This window comes from Streptopelia decaocto, assembly GCF_964273445.1.
Source record: "Streptopelia decaocto genome assembly, chromosome: 1".
Taxonomy (NCBI): Eukaryota; Metazoa; Chordata; class Aves; order Columbiformes; family Columbidae; genus Streptopelia; species Streptopelia decaocto.
Window position 1 is genome coordinate 149,056,330 of NC_138663.1, and position 18,062 is coordinate 149,074,391.

The window sequence follows — 18,062 nt, forward strand, 5'->3', positions numbered from 1 at the left end:
TCTAACCAAAGCCCACCACCTCCTCTGCTGTCTTTTCTTCAATAAAACGTTGCCTTTGTGCTGCTGCAATCCCACGGGGACTTCTGGTGCTCATCACCGTCTGGTGCATTCCAAATCCTGACCATGCCCACAAAGCCTTTGTGCAAAAGGAAATAAATGCTTGTGGTGGCTGAAGTGTCTTCCCTTTCCTAAGCAGGTATGCATTTTAGTATGCCTGTCATTCTGTCATTTTACATCACCTCTGTACTTGAAACTCCCTGAGGGATGAATAAGCAGTTGGCACCATCTGTGGGTATTGGCATGATGGGCTTTCCTATAAATTTCTTGCCAAAAGACATTTCTCCAACAAGAAAATTTAAAAAAAACCCTAATATGCTACCAGACATAAACCAAAAGAAAATACTTTCCTGCTAGAAATGACATAAGTAATCAAAAATGAAAGATTACAGAAAATCATTGTACTTACTACATGTCGTGCTGCAAACACTCCATCAACTATTGCACAACAGAATGCTGCCACCACGCCAAAGCTGATAAACACGATGGATGCTACTAACTGAGAAGAGAAAAACAGAATAAGTAATGTTTTCAATATAATTCTTTAAATAAAACAATTACACTGTTTTTTCTAGTATTCTTAAACAACATTTTCCCCTACTGTAACTTGTGTTAGGTCAGTGTGGCAGCAGAAAAAAGGCAGAAATTCTTGATGCTGGGTTGACATACCATCAAGTCTACTAGAAAAGCTTAAATCTTTCTAGAGAAAATTAGGTCAGCTGTAAGAGTTATTAAATTCAACAGTGATTTCTTCTAAATCAACTTATTTAATAAAACAGCAGTGGTGTCCACAGGGAGCATGGCAAAAAGCCATGGTCCTGTTAGCTCTCATCAATATCTAGAGCTTTATTACAGTGGTAATAGTTCACACATAAAAACATAGAATAGTTGGGTTGGAAGGGACCTTTGGGTCATCTTGTCCAAGCCCCTGCAATGAACAGAGACATCTGCAACTAGATCAGGTTGCTCAGAGCCCCATCCAGCCTGGCCTGGAATGTCTCCAGGGATGGGGCATCTCCCACCTCTCTGGGAAACCTGGACCAGTGTTTCACCACCCTCAGTGTAAAAACTTTATTCCTCATGTCTAGCCTGAATCTTACCACTTTTAGTTTAAAACTATTACCCCTTATCCTATTGTAACAGGCCCTGCTTTAAAGTCTGTCCCCATCTTTCTTATAGGCCCAAGTACTGAAAGGCTGCAGTAAGGTCTCCCTGGAGCCTTCTCTTCTCCAGGCTGAACAATCACACACAGATAAACACATCATAATAAGTTAATAACTAGGTATGAGGTCTCCAAATGCTTTTATCATCCCAAATTGCTCATAATGAATTATGCCACAGCAAAATCAGAGACTCATAGGACTTATACCTCTGGAAGGGCTGGGGTGTGCTGCCTTGGCCCCTGCTCTTGTTGGGGCTTTCAGCCTGTCCTTCAGAATGGCCACAGCAGAGTATAGCAGGGCTCAGTACGTGTCCCACCTGCAGCGCAGACACCACGCTGTCTTTGTTACCCTGTCTGCTACAGCTGCAGACAGCATTTTACCCCCCAGACTGCTTCGTTCATTAAGCGTTTTTAATTCTTTATCAACAGGACGGTGGATGGTGTCATGCTGGCAAGGTGCTCCCCTTGGGCTCATTAGCCTCAGTGCCATCAGATGAGGACTAGACACAGTCACTCTGTCTCTCAGATTAGAGGGTTTGGTGATTTTGCAGACTCTGTGCCTTAAGTTTGGATGAGTGGGTACCAGCAGGACACAAAGTGAACGTAACATGCACTCTCTGGATATGTTTTTAATATAATTTAATGTACTTCTCACATGTCTCTGGCATTTCTGATAAATAGTCACAAAAGCAACCCTCACAAGCATCCTATATGATAGGTTAATTTTAATTTACAACAGTACCACCTTATAGTTAATAACTACAACAGACTAAAAAGTTCCCTTGAAAACTGACAGAACAACATTCTTAATAGATAGAGCACACGGACCAGAGTTTCAGTTAAGAATTTGGAACCTCTTTGTTATTTACCAGTCATTAATTGCTCCTTCACAACGTGTATGTCAGAAATGCTTCCATATAGATTATCCAGCTTATACTGAAACAGTTCATATATCCCTTTTGCCTATACAAAATTCATATCTGCATTACCTAAATACTGCTTTCATATGTGTAAAATTTGTAAGGCATCACAAACACACTTGAATAATGGACTCTAGATTATGTTAAGCTAAGAACAGTACAATGTCGATAGTGTCAACAGGGGACACAGCGTTGGTGATTTCCTCAAAAAAATGCACGTTTGGCAGGTAAGACATTACAGCCTTGTAAACCCATAGCATTGGACACACAGTTCAAAACAACATCAACCATTTGGAAATAAGAGCTTCCAGGGAACCAGCAAAAACTGCAAATTAAAAGTACAAGAATCACAGCTTTCAAACACTTTCTGATACTCTCTTTTAATCTCTCATTAAGTCACAGCTCCTAGCTCATGCAATCAGAGGCAAGCCAGCACTGCCACACGGATTACTGTGTAATCTGGATCCCCAGTGTGGAGAGGAGGGGGACACAGAGAAGTGGCTGAGGCTGACAGTTCTGGCTGATCTTGGGAACCTGCTGCATCCCTCCTGCATACCTCTCCATCCTGCCATAAGAAGGGAGAAACCCTCAGAAAGCACTGTTGCCTGCATCACCCCTCAACCTCCACTACCTCTTGGCTCTCCAGTATGGTTGGTCATGTCTCATGAATCTGGTTGTCTAAAGATCTTGACATGCATCTCATCAAGAAAGCTGTGGGCTCCTCATAGAGAGCTGTTATCATGGCAGACCTGTGGGCCATGCTGCCCTGCAGCAGCTGCATTTGCTGCAGCTCCTGATCTCTCTGTTTGAAAAAGCAGCAGTGTTTAAAAGTTCAGATTAAGTCATTATTGTCTGGAACCTCTATCTTGTTTTCCAAGTCATAGCAGTCAATCAAATAATTAGTGGGCTTAGCCAGGTGTTTCCAAATTGCCTGAGCTCAGGATGAAATTACTGGAAGCTGACCTCAAGGTGGCTTTTCATTTCACACACGAGCAACTTATTGATGACCTACAACCCCCAAACGAATATTTTCCATTCATGGAGATAGCTTAAATCAGCTAATGAGTATTCTGGCCTTTTAGTTTCACCATATAGCTATAGGAGACCACATATAAAGGTGCACAGTAAATTGTAGCATAGGCAGGAGAAATGGAGTTGGCTTTGCACTCCTCAGTTGTGTTGGTGAACATCTACCCATTCAAGGAGTCATGTGCAAGTCAAAGGCTGTCAGCCAGAGTCTGCTGTTCTTATCCATGACTACTAGCAACTACTTCAGTGAGTGTTCCCTTTGAAATGAAGAGGACCATTTCTTGACTGACATAATATTTATTACAATGCTGAAGTGTCAAAATGGGACACCCAAGGCTTCTTATTACTTAAATTGACTTCAAAATGTATTAGAATGATAAAAGAAGTAATAATACAAGAACAACACAAAGAAATCCTTAAAATGAAATTACAGATTTATATTATTTCTCAAGCCTCCCATTGCTTATTGAGAACGTGAGAAATGCATAAACAAAGTACGAAACTAATTACTCCTAAAAATTGCAGCCAAGACAGCCAAATGAAGAGCTGTTGTAAATTCAAAAGCTAATTTTCCTGAGTGGCAGGTGATTGCTGGAGTTATGAATTCATGAGCCTAGCATGGCCAAGAAAGAAAAGCAGCACAGTTCATTTAAACATAGGGAATTTTTGTTGATAAGTTAAAGAAACAGCACTTTAAAAAATAAATACTGATCCATCACATCGTCTCATCTCCATTTTCAATAGCAGTATGTTTTGTCAGGAAAACTATTCATTATTTATAACAACATATTTTAACAGTAATTCAATAAAGAGTTTTGCTCTTGCTGTCCTATTGATGGGCAACCAGGCTTCTCTACAGCTGTTATTATCAGAACAAGTTTACTCCTGGTTCTGGTACAGAATACAATAAATTGGTTATATACAAGGGAACCATGAAGCCAATTATTGAACAGTGAAAACTGCACTATGTGGGCCTAACAAACAAAACCAAAGGCCAGTTGTTTAACAGTGGTGTTTTAGCAAAAGAGAGAACAAAATAGCACTTAGAATGAGGGACTTTTGCATATAGTGTTAACTGAAGAGCTGTCATATTTACTGAAAACATTGTCGAGCATTGGAACAGGCTGCCCAGGGAAGTGGTTTAGTCACCATCCCTGAAGGTGTTTGAAAGACATGTAGATGAGGTTCTTAAGGATGTGGTTTAGTGGTGGACTTGACACTCCTAGGTTAATGGCTGGACTTGATGACCTTAAAGGTCTTTTCCAATCAAAGCAATTCTATGATCTATCTTCAGTCGTGTCACAATAACATGGAAGCACTCAAGAATGCAAAACTAGTGAAAGGCTGGACCGCTAAATTCCTGCGTGCTGCCTTTTACTGCAGAATTCACTTGTCTTGCCCTGCAGCAGGCATACAGCATCCCTGGCGGCACGGTGTCATCCCCATGCAAGCAAGCCTAGTGAAGAGAATGGTGCCAGGGGACATCCCATGGCCATGGAGGTTGGTCACAGATGCTGTTCACATGTCAGAAATGTACCTGGCACAGGAACTTGGCAACTAAGAGTTTCCCACGATTCCCAGGCATGGTTTTGGAGCTCAAAGGTGGCTACAAACCAGACCCAATGGGGAGCCTGATGCGGCCACCCTGGCTGCAGCCACGCTCTCAGGTAACCACCACCCCTCAGGTCCCCAGGCACTGTGTGTGCCGAATCGTGCTCTACTGGCACCACATCCCCACTGTGTGACACGAGGAGACGTGCAGCCACAGTTTGCCAGCAGACGTACAGAAAATCACCCCGGTATCAGATCCAAGTTACATTGTACCTAACAGACTCACTTTGCTCATGCTAAAGGTCTACCTTTGCATCACACACCCTCCAATGTCTCCAAGCATTGCGCTGTTTGTTCATCAGGTCTCTCTGGGATTTTTTTTCCAAGCAAAGAAAGAATCACAATTACCCTCTTAAATGTAAAATGAGAAACACTGTCATCCAATACCTTTTGCTCTGGCAAGTGAAGGCTTTGCAAAAGGCTGTGTAAGTCTTATGCCCCAGGTTTTTAAAGCCATTTTTATCCCCACACAGGTTAAAGCAAATGTATTTTGAAAAGAAATGCATGGGGCGGTTTGTTGTAGGCTGCCCTTAACATTACATTCCCCAAAATACAGTTTAATTCTGTGGGCCTCTCTACTGGTTTCATTTCCCTGTGTCTCTAAGCTCAGAACTTAGCATAGTCTTAAATAAATCTGCTGTATTTTTTCACCAAACTGAGGATGGAGATTTAAGAGCAGAAGTTTACAAAAACTATGTCACAAACGCAAAACAGAGAATTACTTTCCACTCTATGCGCAGTCTCAACCAGAATGTTACCATGGAACCTCAGCAGGGCTGTAGATTAATAGCCCACAAAGCTAAAACAATTGAACCCATTGCACTGCACTTCAGATGCTGCTATCAACTAAACCCTGCCTGTATTGTGAGGTGGGATGATATAAAAATACTTTCAGTTGTGAGTTAATTTTCTCTAATTTGGAAAGTCCTCTTGTGTGGCCCTCACCCCTTCCACAATGGCCACTTTTTTCCCCTGCCCTTGGGACAGAAGTTTTGCTGCTGTGATGAAAATTAAGCTCAGGCAAGGCTCCTACTATGATGGTTTTCACAACTGGGCTACTTAGGAGGTTTCTCACTACACCAGGTAACATGCTTCACAATTTATGGCCTGCCAACCTATTATTTCCAAAGGCTGGTTCTTCAGTAATAGCACTGCTGTGACTGAAGCTCTACTGGAAGCTTGTCATGTCACAGGAGACAGGATTATGTCACATCTGTTATTCATTAACACCAATTCCATTCATAGCACTAGTTACAATGACACAAATTCATAATGATGAAAGACTTTAATGGCTGCCCTGAAGAGCTCTTTCCTAGACTGGCCCTCAGATGAAGGAGGGAAGAAATATAAACACAAAATGTCTCTTGGCTGTAAGAGCACTAGTTTTGGTACAGCTCAGGAAGACAAGGACGGGGGTTGGTATCCCATGCATAAAGACATAGCTTGATTCTGACTGTAATACACCTAATAACATAGCCAGTGCCTGTAGCAGATACCTATATTACCAGGAAAGCCTTCAGACAGAGATGTTGCATGTGATGTTGTCGTGTGTTTAGATCAAGTTTTGTGTTCATATCAAGTGACCAAGTTGGAAACCTGCAGGAAACCTGCCTTTCCACAGTATCATCACTGTTGAATTTAAAAACTCCAGTCATGTGTTGGTGAATATTATTAGCGAAAACACAGAGCTTTGATACAGGTTTTCTTCTCTCTCACTGTTGTTAATAGCACCTCAGGGCACAGAGCTGAGCCTATGTGACTGCTTGCTGCTGTCTGAAATGGAGATCTAAGGAGAGATGAGTCTTAGACCCAGTGCAAGAGGATGGGACCCTGTGGCCAAGACAGAAGTGAAGGAGGTAGAAGTGCTGGCAGCAACTATTAAGTTGTCTCACCTATTTCATGTAATTTGCGCTCCGAGGGATTAGCAAAGTAAAAGCTAGGTTTTAGCTGTAATGAATAAATTATAAGGACTGGGGTTATTTTGCTGTTTGCGGTCAAGAAGACTTTTGTTTTACTGCCTGTGAAAAACGTCTGCTGTTTTCCAGCATCGTGTCAGGGATAATTAGGAAAAATAGCAACATGAAAAGGCCAGTTGGTGTAACACAGGCAGGGGAGAGGTCCCATGGGAAATATAAGCAACCTCACATGCATAAAAAGGCAGAATTCATTAGATAAACAAACACTGAGAAAGAATACAGAAAACACATGAAAGATATCAATTACTATGCCAAGGAGAAAAAACAAGATCAAAATCCATTTTCAAAATAAAGGTGGCATTTTCATTCAGAATATTTCCCCTTTTTTCTTGCCCCACATCCTGAAGGGCAGAATGGTGAAAGGCAGAATTGACGATATCTTTTATTATGCCTTAGATGCTCACAGTTAATTTATGATATGTAGGCATAGTTAATGTATATTGCTTTTTTTTTTCCACTTCCAGTGGTGTTGATGCTCAGCTTCTGCAGGTTATTCATCAGTTAGGCTCCTCACGAGGGCAAGGGACCATAGAAGTGCCCACAGATGGGAAATGTGCAACAGGGTGACTTAATGGTCACAGTTCTTCCCCCAGGCCAAAAGGGCTGATGCAGCACAGCTGAGTAGGACAAGAAAGGGAGTACAGGCATCTTAGTCTGCTTATTCCAGCTTCTCCGGGCACACATGGAGATCTTTAGGACAGGGACTGTTTATTTACTGGTCAGGTAAACAGACTTCCTGGGTTATTGGGAACTTTACTTGCAGCACTTGCTGTGACAGTTACGGAGATGGGGGAAATGTGCACCTGACGACAATGACACAGGCCCGGGGCTGTGTGACAGCCCTGCTGGGTGCCACAACAGGAGGTAGCTCACACAGCCACCTTTGCTGGCCATTTCTCTTTAGGGCGTGAAAGCCTGTGGCTCAAACCTGACCCTTAGTTCCCTCATTAAGCCCCTCAGAAGGCTTTTGCAGCTACCCACGCACAGAGCATCTCTCCTGTCCTCTTTCCCTGCAAATTTGTATTTGCCAGCCAGCAGTGGCTGTGCCCTTCTCACAGGGGTTGAGTGCAGCAGCTTAACTTTGTCAACTTCAGGCATCTAAAAATAAGTGGCAGGGAAACATTTTGCCTTAACATTGTACTGTCCAAACAAAAACCTCGCTTTTATGTAAACTGATAGCTCCCTAGTCTAGGTCTCTCAGCTGATTTCACCCTCTAGAAACACTCTCGTGAGCATTAATCCTTAATTTATACCAATCCACTTTGCGCTAGACTTTCTGTAATTTAGTTTGTCTTTTATTCTAGCCTACTAAAGCATTTGAGGATTCCGTTTCTGTGAAAAATGCTATATGAAATAAAGATGAATCTTCCTGTATTTTTATCTTCAAGTAATGAAAAAACAGCAGGAATTAAATCAATAGTCATTATGAAACACAGAACAAAGTTATTGAGAAGGTTTACCTGATTAATATATTCTTTCTTCTCTTATAATCTAATATCAGCTACAATATCCCACATAAAACAGCCAGGAAATTATTTCAAATTGTTTTACAAGCAAATCTTTACTAGAGTGACTAATCTACTGAATTTAAAAACCTATATCAAGCCATTTCTGTGCACTTAGACTTCAAAACTGGAGTCATCATTACACTGCAATCAGAGAATTAATTTGATGTATGCGTAAATGAATACATATGAAATTCAAGATAATTCATTCACTGATGAATAAATGCTTGTCTTGACTCAGTGAAAAATGTCAACACTGACAATGCGCTATCAGTTCTCCTTGGAGTCTGGGAAAGTCTTAGAGTTCCAGCCACTCGAGTCCAGCAGATGTTACTAAAACAATGTTGGACAAAAGACTGAATTGTACTTGGTTCATATTTTCCAAGACGAGAAACAGAAGCCAAGCTAAAAAAAGCCTTAAAAAAAAAAATCTTATGGTGCAGGGTTAGATTTATTATTGGTGCTCTTTTAAGCCCCCACAGCATCTGAGGTCCCCTCTTAATATCTCAGTAACCATTACCACAGTTACTGATTTCCTTCTAGCAGCTGCACATCTCAACTTCACCCAGCTCGTTCAAACAGCAATGCTATATCTTGCCCCTAATCTGAGCTGATACAACTACCCTAATCACTGGCCCTCTCTAGTCTGAGCAGCTGCATCTTTTAGCTGCTTTTAAAGATATTTGTTTAAATAGCTGCTCTGTTTTTCTTTCAGCCCATTAAATAGGGTGCTGAGTATATGATCAAGCCCCTTCCCCCTGTTCCACCTTCTTACTAGTAGGTAGAGGAGCCCTGGGGCTTCCCAGGGAAGTTCCAGACATCATGTGCTTTTACAGCCAATGTTGTTCTGGCCATCTTCTCCTGGTTTTGCAAGTCCTTGTCTCCCTATTCCAAAGCCACATTCAGAATGAGAGCTGGCACCCCCAAATTATTACTTTGTTTAAGAGCTGCCTTTTGGTGATGTACTTTTTCATTCATTTTCATCTCTTTACATCTGTATGGGTTTTAGGTTTTTATTTCATAGGGCTGTGTTGCTGTTCTTTATGCCAAATCACATTAAGTGATTCCAGACGACTTTTGAGACCAAAATTATTGGAGCATTTGGTATTATATCTTCATGACTTGATTCATTCATGCAGATATAAGTATAGATTGGGCGATACCAAAATGGGGAACAGCATGCCTTCGCTAGACAGATTAGCCTGTATTATGGGAATCAACCATGCTCTGCTCAGTAGCAGAACAGGGTGTGAAGCCTCAGTATGTATTTCTGAAAGGAGAATGTTGCAGTTCTCCCTCCAAAGTGAAGCAGTAGTTCTCATCCAGGCTGCCGGGTGGTACTAAGCATGGTGTTTTCAATGTGGTGAATCTGCTAAGAAAATTCTCCTAAGGGGTAGATTTCATCATTAATAATTCCAGCTACTTAAAATAATAGTATTTGTCTCAGCTGTCCTGTGCTCCTTTGTAGTAAACAGAGAGCCAGACACTTCAAGATTACTTCTACATCTATTGTAGAGTGGGATGAAGTATGTTCTGATGGTATCTGTCTTTCTTTCCACTGGCTATAGAGGGAGCCTCATTGAGGAAGTATCTGTGCTGCTAAAACATCTTGTCAATACTGCTTTCATTCCCTTAATGTTGGCTGGTCTGACTTGTGCTTTCTCTTCTCTGCTTCAGGACTTTCCTTCAGTCATTTGCCTGGGGCTTGCAAGGGAGTGAGGGGAGTAATGTGGAAGGTGAGAAGGATGCCTGGGGTTTGATGAAGACAAAGTGATGTTACACAGAAAATTTAAAAAAAAAAAAAAAATCTGAATTTCACAGCTGCAGAAATGCTAATGGTTTTGCAAAGAGCCTAAACAAGTCTTAGTCCAGTAGGTATTTCAATCTGGTAATAATTCCCCCTTGCAAACATCAACAAAAGCATTACCTAAGAATGGCTAAAAACTATTACAGATTTCAGGATATAAAATAGTCAAGAACCAAAAACTAAACACAGCATTAAAAGGAAAAGGGACAAAAGTGAAACATAAAATTAGATTCATTGATCAGCAGTGCTGACTTTATAGAAATCCATCACATACTTCCTTTCATGGATGCTCTTTTATTGATTAAAATGGAACAAGCTCATTTCATCACTTAAACAGAGGTAGCTGTTCAGAGCAGTATGAGAACAATAAACCAGAAATAAATAGCATACCATAAATGTTTATGCTTCCTGGTACAAATAGTGGAATTGACATAGATCAGACTACTACAGTTGACACTGTTTCAGCAGCAGGAACTTTTTTTATGTCGAAGTCCATTAGTGTCTTTACAAATCCTCTTTCACGTTACACTGACTGCATTGGTTTCTCAAGGCACACACACTCCTTATCAGAAATGCATTACAATTAATTTATAAGCTTTCATGTAGTGAAGTTTTACCTGCAGAGTCTGGAAGATTGTATCTGGCCAACAGGGATACTCATCTGTATAATTTGATCGCATTCTTCAACAAGAGGCCTGTGTTTTTCACAGGGCACACCCCACCTCACCTTCTGCCCCACACACGCGAGCATTTATCCCACATTCCTTACCGAGATGTTTTATCCCCTGATCCTGCTTGCTAGGGAGAGTAATCGATTTCTTTATTGTTCCACAAACACATTTCATGGGTCATAGGGTTTACTTTTGGTTTTGGCTGTGTGACAGTAAACAGGATAAGAAAACAACCTGGCAGTTAAAAAGTGTCCTATTATGCACTTAATTCTGTGTACTGTTTCCAAGCACAGATCTTAAAGGAACCACATGCCAAAGGACTTCAATTGAATTGGTAGCTCTAATCTCTGACTCAAAAGAACAGTGCCAGCCTTCAAAGACTGGAGTATCAAAAATAAGCTGTGCTGGTGCATGCATATTTTCATACATATATATGTATGTATGTATCTCGTTTCTGCTTCTATAGAATTTAAGCTTCCAAAAGCAAACTGAAGCCACTCTGGTTGCCAGGAAATCTCTCCAAATAGAAGCCAAAGTCTCTCCTAAATTTTTCCCTTTGTAATAATTTTTCCATTTCTTTCTACCAATGATAACAGTGAAAAAATACAGTGGTTTCTTATCTGAGACTGAGCTAATGCTGTGTTGGGTCACAGGCTGGGGAAACTGGGGTGGGTCAGACCTGGGACAGGTCAATCAACACACTAGCATAGGGTTGTATGAGAAGGAAAGAACTACCATGCTGGGCTACAGCTGGATGTACTTAGTGGCATCTCTCTAGGTATGTCAGACAGACACAGTCCTGATGATGGAACGGAAAGATTACTACAGCCCTGCCTGTACTTCCCATTACAGCTTTATTAGTTAAACCGTCCTGGCAGACACATCTATAAAGAGTGCAAAAAGCACTTTGCACAATAAAGACATAGTGTCAGTGGCACAGACATTTTTGGCAGTATGCTAGGTATTTGCCAGCACGTCAGCTGTAAATACATATACATATAGGTGAACATAGGTTACATGTTATTTACTATATGGTTATAATATAGTACATTTATGTATTATAATACTTATATATAATTATTTGCATGACTAGCTGCTGAGTCTGCACTGGTAAAACCTGAAAACACAGACCTGTAGATAAGTGATATGAAATGCTGGTCCATAAGGAATGAGGAGGGGAAGACCTGAAACATCCCCCACATTTCCTTTGGTAATTCACACAGTGAGAGCATCTATTTTTGTCTTTGAGTCCCTGAACTTCATATTTGGTGGGGAAATTTATACTATCTCACTTCAGGCATTCAACTCACTGACAGCACTTAGATGATGGTTTCATGGCAGCGTGAGATGATATAACATTTTATTCCCAGCAAAAGGGACAAGTCCTGTTCCACTCTCACACAGGCTCCTCTCTACTCTCAGCCATGGAGCCCCACCAGTTATTTCTGCTATGTTTGATGCTCACTTGGCTCTGAATCTTCAAACTCACTAATCCAGTGGGAACTACTTTTGGCTGGGGCAAGTAAGAGGAGAAGGAGGAGTCAGCAAGACAGAAGAAGGAGGAAAGGAAGGAAGAGGAGAAAGGAAGATGTCTCTGTGTCAGTGGATATTTATGTTTACTATAAATTGGAAATCCTCATGTTAAATGCACAAGGTCAAATAACTGCATTAAAAGAAATCCCAAATATTTCACTTGGTCCTCCATTCATGGAATACGACATACTAATAACAGCAAAATGTCTCTCTAAAAATGTTTAACTAAAATAAATCATAAACAACTTTTCAACTATATAATTGCCCAGAAAATTTTATTCTTCTAATTTCACTTGCCTTCACTTTCGATGGTGTTTTCATACCCACAGACATACACCTGTCCTCCTCCTCTTCAGCTGAAACAACTGAGCTTTCAAAACATCTCCAGTTATTTATATTGCTTCCATTTGTGGCAGATGCACTTGACCTTCCCCCACCAAACCAGCAGCAGTTTGGTCCAGGCTCCAGAGGAGGGAAAGGCCTGAGCTGTAGCCAGGCCAAGAACTCCTTTTAGGAAACCCACAAGGAAGCAGAAAGGCAACTGAACACTGATGAGTTGTGGGTGCAAGGAATCTCATGCAGACCTTTCCCACTGTATGCAATTTGACTACGAGTCAACCACTTTATTCTATAAATATGACAGCCTGAGTGAGCCTACTTTGAGCTCTCTCTGTGAAATAAGCTGGCTGTATGGTGATGGTTTTACTACTCACAGGTCAGTGGATGAGCCCAATTTAAATTTAATGTCAATGATTTAGCTTAAGTAAATGCATACTGAATATAATGAATCATCTGGAAGCATAAGGCTGTATGATTTTTAATATACCCTCTGCTTCATGTTACTTAGTAAGCTGGATCTGCTGAAATCTCAAGCTGTAAAGTTCTGCTCATATTTACCAAAAGCAACTACAAACTACACTGAACACTTGCAAGATAAGGCCTATTTTGCACTTTGCTGGGAAAAATAGAACTGACTGGGAAAAATAACAAGCCAAGGCTAATGCAGAGACATTACAGACATCTGCAAAATGGGGCCTATTTCTTACTTTGCTGAGAAGAAAAGGATTTATTCAGACCAAACAGCACCTACAAGGCTATGGACCATAAACAATGTCTACAGCTGAACAAAACAAAGGCCCATGCGGAATCAGAGAAAAAGATCCAATGAGAAGCAAGAAGACCCGAAAGTGAAATATTGCTATTGGACTGAATCGTGGAATGAATGGTTTGTAAAGATATAAAGGTCTATGGTTTCCTGTGCTCGGGGGACCTCTGTGCAGGTACCCAGCTTGAGCCAGCCCTCCTGCTATTCTACTCCATTAATTTTTTCTTTTTTCCTGAGAACTTTGTCTCCTGAAAGTCTGCACTGCATATGGTTATCAGGCCTTGACTGAAAGTTTGCTTCTGGAGCTCTAAAATATAGATTCCAGAGCGAACAGTTATCAGGGAAGGAATGCCTGAAAGTTTGCTTTCGCAAACAGGTACAGGCCTCCCCTGAAAGTTTGCCTTTGGAGCTCATAAATACAGACTCTGGCGCGAACAGTTATCAGGGGAAGAAGAATCTTGAAAGTTTGCTTTGTGAACAGGTACAGGCACCTGGAGAGAAGGTCAGCAGCATTTGGCTTGGCATATTTCCCTCATGCAGTAAGTAATAGAGTGAACCTGCCACCAAACTTTTTAAGTCGCGCTTCTCTTTGAGAAATCCAGGTATTGTTCTGCAGTAAGCAGAACCCTCAATTACACCTCTGTGACATCACTCATGACTTTGCTGAATACTCTCCTGCATTACCTGGAATAACACAGATTTCCTAGACCTACCGTGGATAGACTACATTCAAAATCCTTCCCCAAAAGGTTTAAAAAGGGGTCACAAAGTCAGTAAAACCTGTACAGGTTATCTTTATATAAATCAGCTTGTCTTGTTCTGAAATGTGCACCACAAAATCTATCACACACTTATAACCGAAAAGATAGCCGTAGGTCTGCTCAGTTTTAATCATTTTAAAGGTGCTAAACAAGACAAGGATGATTGCTAATTTGTTCCATTAGTATCATTTTTACATCAGCATTAATTGTTTTTCCCTGAACTATGTGAAATTAGAGCACACAAAAAAATCACCACTGAAGAAAAAAAAAAGTGCTGTTGACTTTCTCTGAAGCTTGAGTTCAAGGGAGAAATAATAAACTCATAATGACAACGACTGCCTTTACATGATCTGCATTTCCCCTGCACTACAATAAAGACTTCTTCCTTTTATTTGTGCAGGAACATCAAAGATAGTCTCAGGAGATCTACTGAATTGTAATGATTTTTCTCTTTATGTAAACAAGCTGCTTTAATTAGCTTAATCTGTGATATGGAATCTATCAGCAATTAGCATCTTCAGTCAAAATCTGCACTAAAGTCAGTTTCTTCCAGCATGTTCAATTTACACAAAAAAGCAGATGAAACACAATATGTTTGAAAATAACACAGTAGGTATCCATATCAGTATATTTTTTCAGTGTAGATACTAAAACCAACCACCTTTACAAAAAATGTCCAGTGGGCATTTTCTGATGGACATCATAACCAATTTACAAGATACATTGATTTTGAAAAGTGAAAGAGGTTTGGCTCTTATAATTCTGAAAACTGGCTCGCACATGTAACTCCTTTAAAAAAGCTTTTCTTCTGAAACAGATGCAAAGTCTAGTGGCAAGAAAATAACATTGGGCAGGAACATATGCATGGTCCGGGACGTCTATCAACTAAAACCAGAAAAGTGTTGCTTTGTTTCTCCAACTTCTGCTGTAGTTTCTTTTCAGCACTTAATTTGAAATTATTGTTGACAGAGATTGGGAAGCAAGCATATCAAGGCACCTAAACTTAGCATCCCTTGAGAAATCTGAAGAAACAGCTTTGCCTTTTCTGTTTGTGTGCAGAGCTCCATGTTTTAACCTCCCTCATGTTTTGAAATTCCGCTTTTGTCACAAGCAATATCTCCTTGGCTAAAATCACCACAAGCATCTCTCTGAACAAGCCAAGGACCAAGTTGAGCCGGCTGAGCATCAGGTTTATATCTGAGTATGTCCTAGGCATGCCAGCAAGAAAATTAACTGTGTGAAGAAAACACAAGTAAGACTCAGCAATGGGTGAATTCAGGTCTCAGACCTGCTGCCGACAGCTGTCTTCATGGTAAGTATAGTACCGAGGTTTGCGCTAACCCCTAGAATCATTTCAGCTGGAAGAGACCCTCAGGATCATTGAGTCCAACCATAACCTAACTCTGGCACTAAACCATGTCCCTAAGAACCCCATCTAAGTCACCTCCAGGGATGGTGACTCCACCACTTCCCTGGGCAGCCTGTTCCAGTGCCTGACAACCCTTTCCATGAAGAATTTTTTCCAGATATCCAATCTAAAAGTCCCCTGCTGCAACTTGAGGCCATAACTCACGCCTCCTGAGGGGTCACCCCCTCTCTGCTAACCCCTCCCATTCTCTCTGTGTCCGTCACACTCCTGTACCTCCTGCCACCCCCTTCCCACCATAGCTGCGCTGCTGTTGGCGTGACTCCCACCACCCTACTGAGAGCTCTGGCAGGCAGCACTGAGACATCACAAATGTTCAAAACCCTGACACTTGTTACAGTGCCCTTGCATCTCCCCATCACTCTTGCAGGCATTGCAGCTCCAGCACGCTCATTTTCAGCCTCGTGAGACAGTACAGCTTGATGAGGCTGGCATTGGAAAGAGGTGTGAGTGGAAACTGCGAGCCAGCTCTTGGTTTATTCATTTGGTTAGCCAAAACAACACACATGGTGTCTTATCAACATTGCACGTTAAAGAGTGCTTCGTTTCTGGGTGCTAGCTCATGCCACCTCCACATTCATCTGAGAAGAAACCTTTTGCAGCACTCCCCCAGCACTGCTTGCTGCTCTCAGCTCAGCTCCACTGCCACGAGCCCCCCGCACATCCAGCCTTCCCCTCCCCTGCAAGCAACTTCAGCATCTCATTTTCTAATTTGAAATACTTTGTATGTAACATGAGGAGATGGCAAGCAGGCAAATGAGCAAGGACACTTCATGTCTTACAATCAAATCCATTTGATTTGAGCAGTATCATATTTTCCACCCACACGGCTGAAATGAGTGTGCCTTTGGAATGGAACAACGCACAGCTATACTCTGTTCTTTAACCCATGACCTGCTCTGCAGGGGGCAAGAGAGGCAAAAAGGGACAGCAACACATTATTCTTCACTTTCTCCTGTTTTCCAGTGAGAACCATTTGAAATCAGTGCACATCTTTAGTCAAAGGGAAATTTTGTTCTGCTGGTGCCAAGTTCTGGGTAGCAGAGCCAAGCAGGAATGCTAAGAGGTGAAGTGAAATCATGCTGGTCAATGAGGCAGAGCCTGCTTCTGCAGGCTGCAGTTCCTTTGAATTAAGGGTTATACCTTGGTCAGCACATTGAGCTCCCACTGTGGGCCCTGGGATGCCAAGAACGAGGTCAAAGAAGTGCCACGTTATTAATGTGATGTTTTAAGAACAAATCCTTGTCCATTCTGCCTAACTGTGCTTTCATTCTTCCTCAAACCCTGTGCTCGCATTTACTGAGTGCTGGATATTTGCTGGACTAGTTCTGCTAACCATTACCTATTTCATATTGCACTTAGCATTTCATCAACCATGAATAAACCTGGGCTTGCAGTGGATAGGTCACAAGGAAACAGAACTTCAAAACAAAAAGTGAAGTAGATTTATGGAGAAAAGGGCAATTTAAAATAGATCTTTTTTTCCAGTGTAATTGAATCTACATTCATTTTCAATGTTAAAAAAAAAAAAAAAAAAAAAAAAGAAGTATTGAGTCATTACGAGGGCCAGATAATTGTCAGAGCTACACTGGGTTGAATTTAAATTATACTGCACTAATTGCTGAAAGGAAGTCCAGTTAAAATAGAAGCAACTGAGTAAACATTTTCCGTCTCACCCTCTTTTGTCCTGCTGCAACGCACAGAATTTTTAGTTACAGGAATATGACATTTCTGTTACATTTCTGTGCTTATGTAAGTCTTTAGAATCTTATTGATGGCTGCAAATTTGTTAAAACTGCCCTAAATGCTTTCAATCGAATATACTCAAGTTACACTCCAGGGAATAATTACTGCCCTCAGTTGCAGCATGACATAAACCCTTTCAAACTCATTTCCATAATACTTGAAGACAAGCAGCTCGGCCTTAGCAAAGACAGTGTTAAAAGGCCTAGCCCAATGTGGATGGTACTCAAGGCAAGAAGCATAATTAAACTTTCTAGTTATTTTCTTGGCCTGTTCCCCAGAAACCCAATCTTTCAACAGCCAGATCACCACTAAGTGTTACCAGCAGAAAACAGTTTTCCTTGTTCCATGCTGAGAAATGCAAACAGGAACCAATACCAAATACACTGGACATTTATTTCTCCACAGTCCTTGTGTAAATGACACAACACATTGAGTGTTGCATGGTTTAACCGCTGCTAACCCACCTTACGTCTTTTTCAGCCATTCTTCTTTCTGCTAAGGACAGAAGCGATAATAAACTAGAAGAGGCAAATTAGCAAAAAACTGAGAGATAAAACAACCCTAAAATGTTATGCCTGTTAGCAAAGCAGAGTGAATGCTGTGGAAGACAAAGTTATTTTCATCTGTCCACCACTGAGTCTGCAACTTGGAACCTGCTGTTCATCCTGGTCTCTGATATAGAAATGAGGGGCAAGAGTTCTTAAAAACAAATAAGCTGTTTTGTTAGTAGCAAAATTAATGAGCCTGCTGCAG

At 41.2% G+C, this 18,062-nt stretch overlaps 1 protein-coding gene across 2 annotated transcripts in view; it reads right to left on the reverse strand.

Moving 5' to 3' along the window:
- The window catches only part of TMEM255B (transmembrane protein 255B), a 76,817-nt gene that overhangs the window by 43,757 nt on the left and 14,998 nt on the right, over nucleotides 1-18,062 (reverse strand). For both annotated transcript variants that reach the window (XM_082057493.1, XM_082057494.1), the window contains exon 4: nucleotides 467-556. In XM_082057493.1, coding sequence (XP_081913619.1) covers nucleotides 467-556 — 90 coding nt within the window. The remainder of the gene's footprint in view (nucleotides 1-466; nucleotides 557-18,062) is intronic.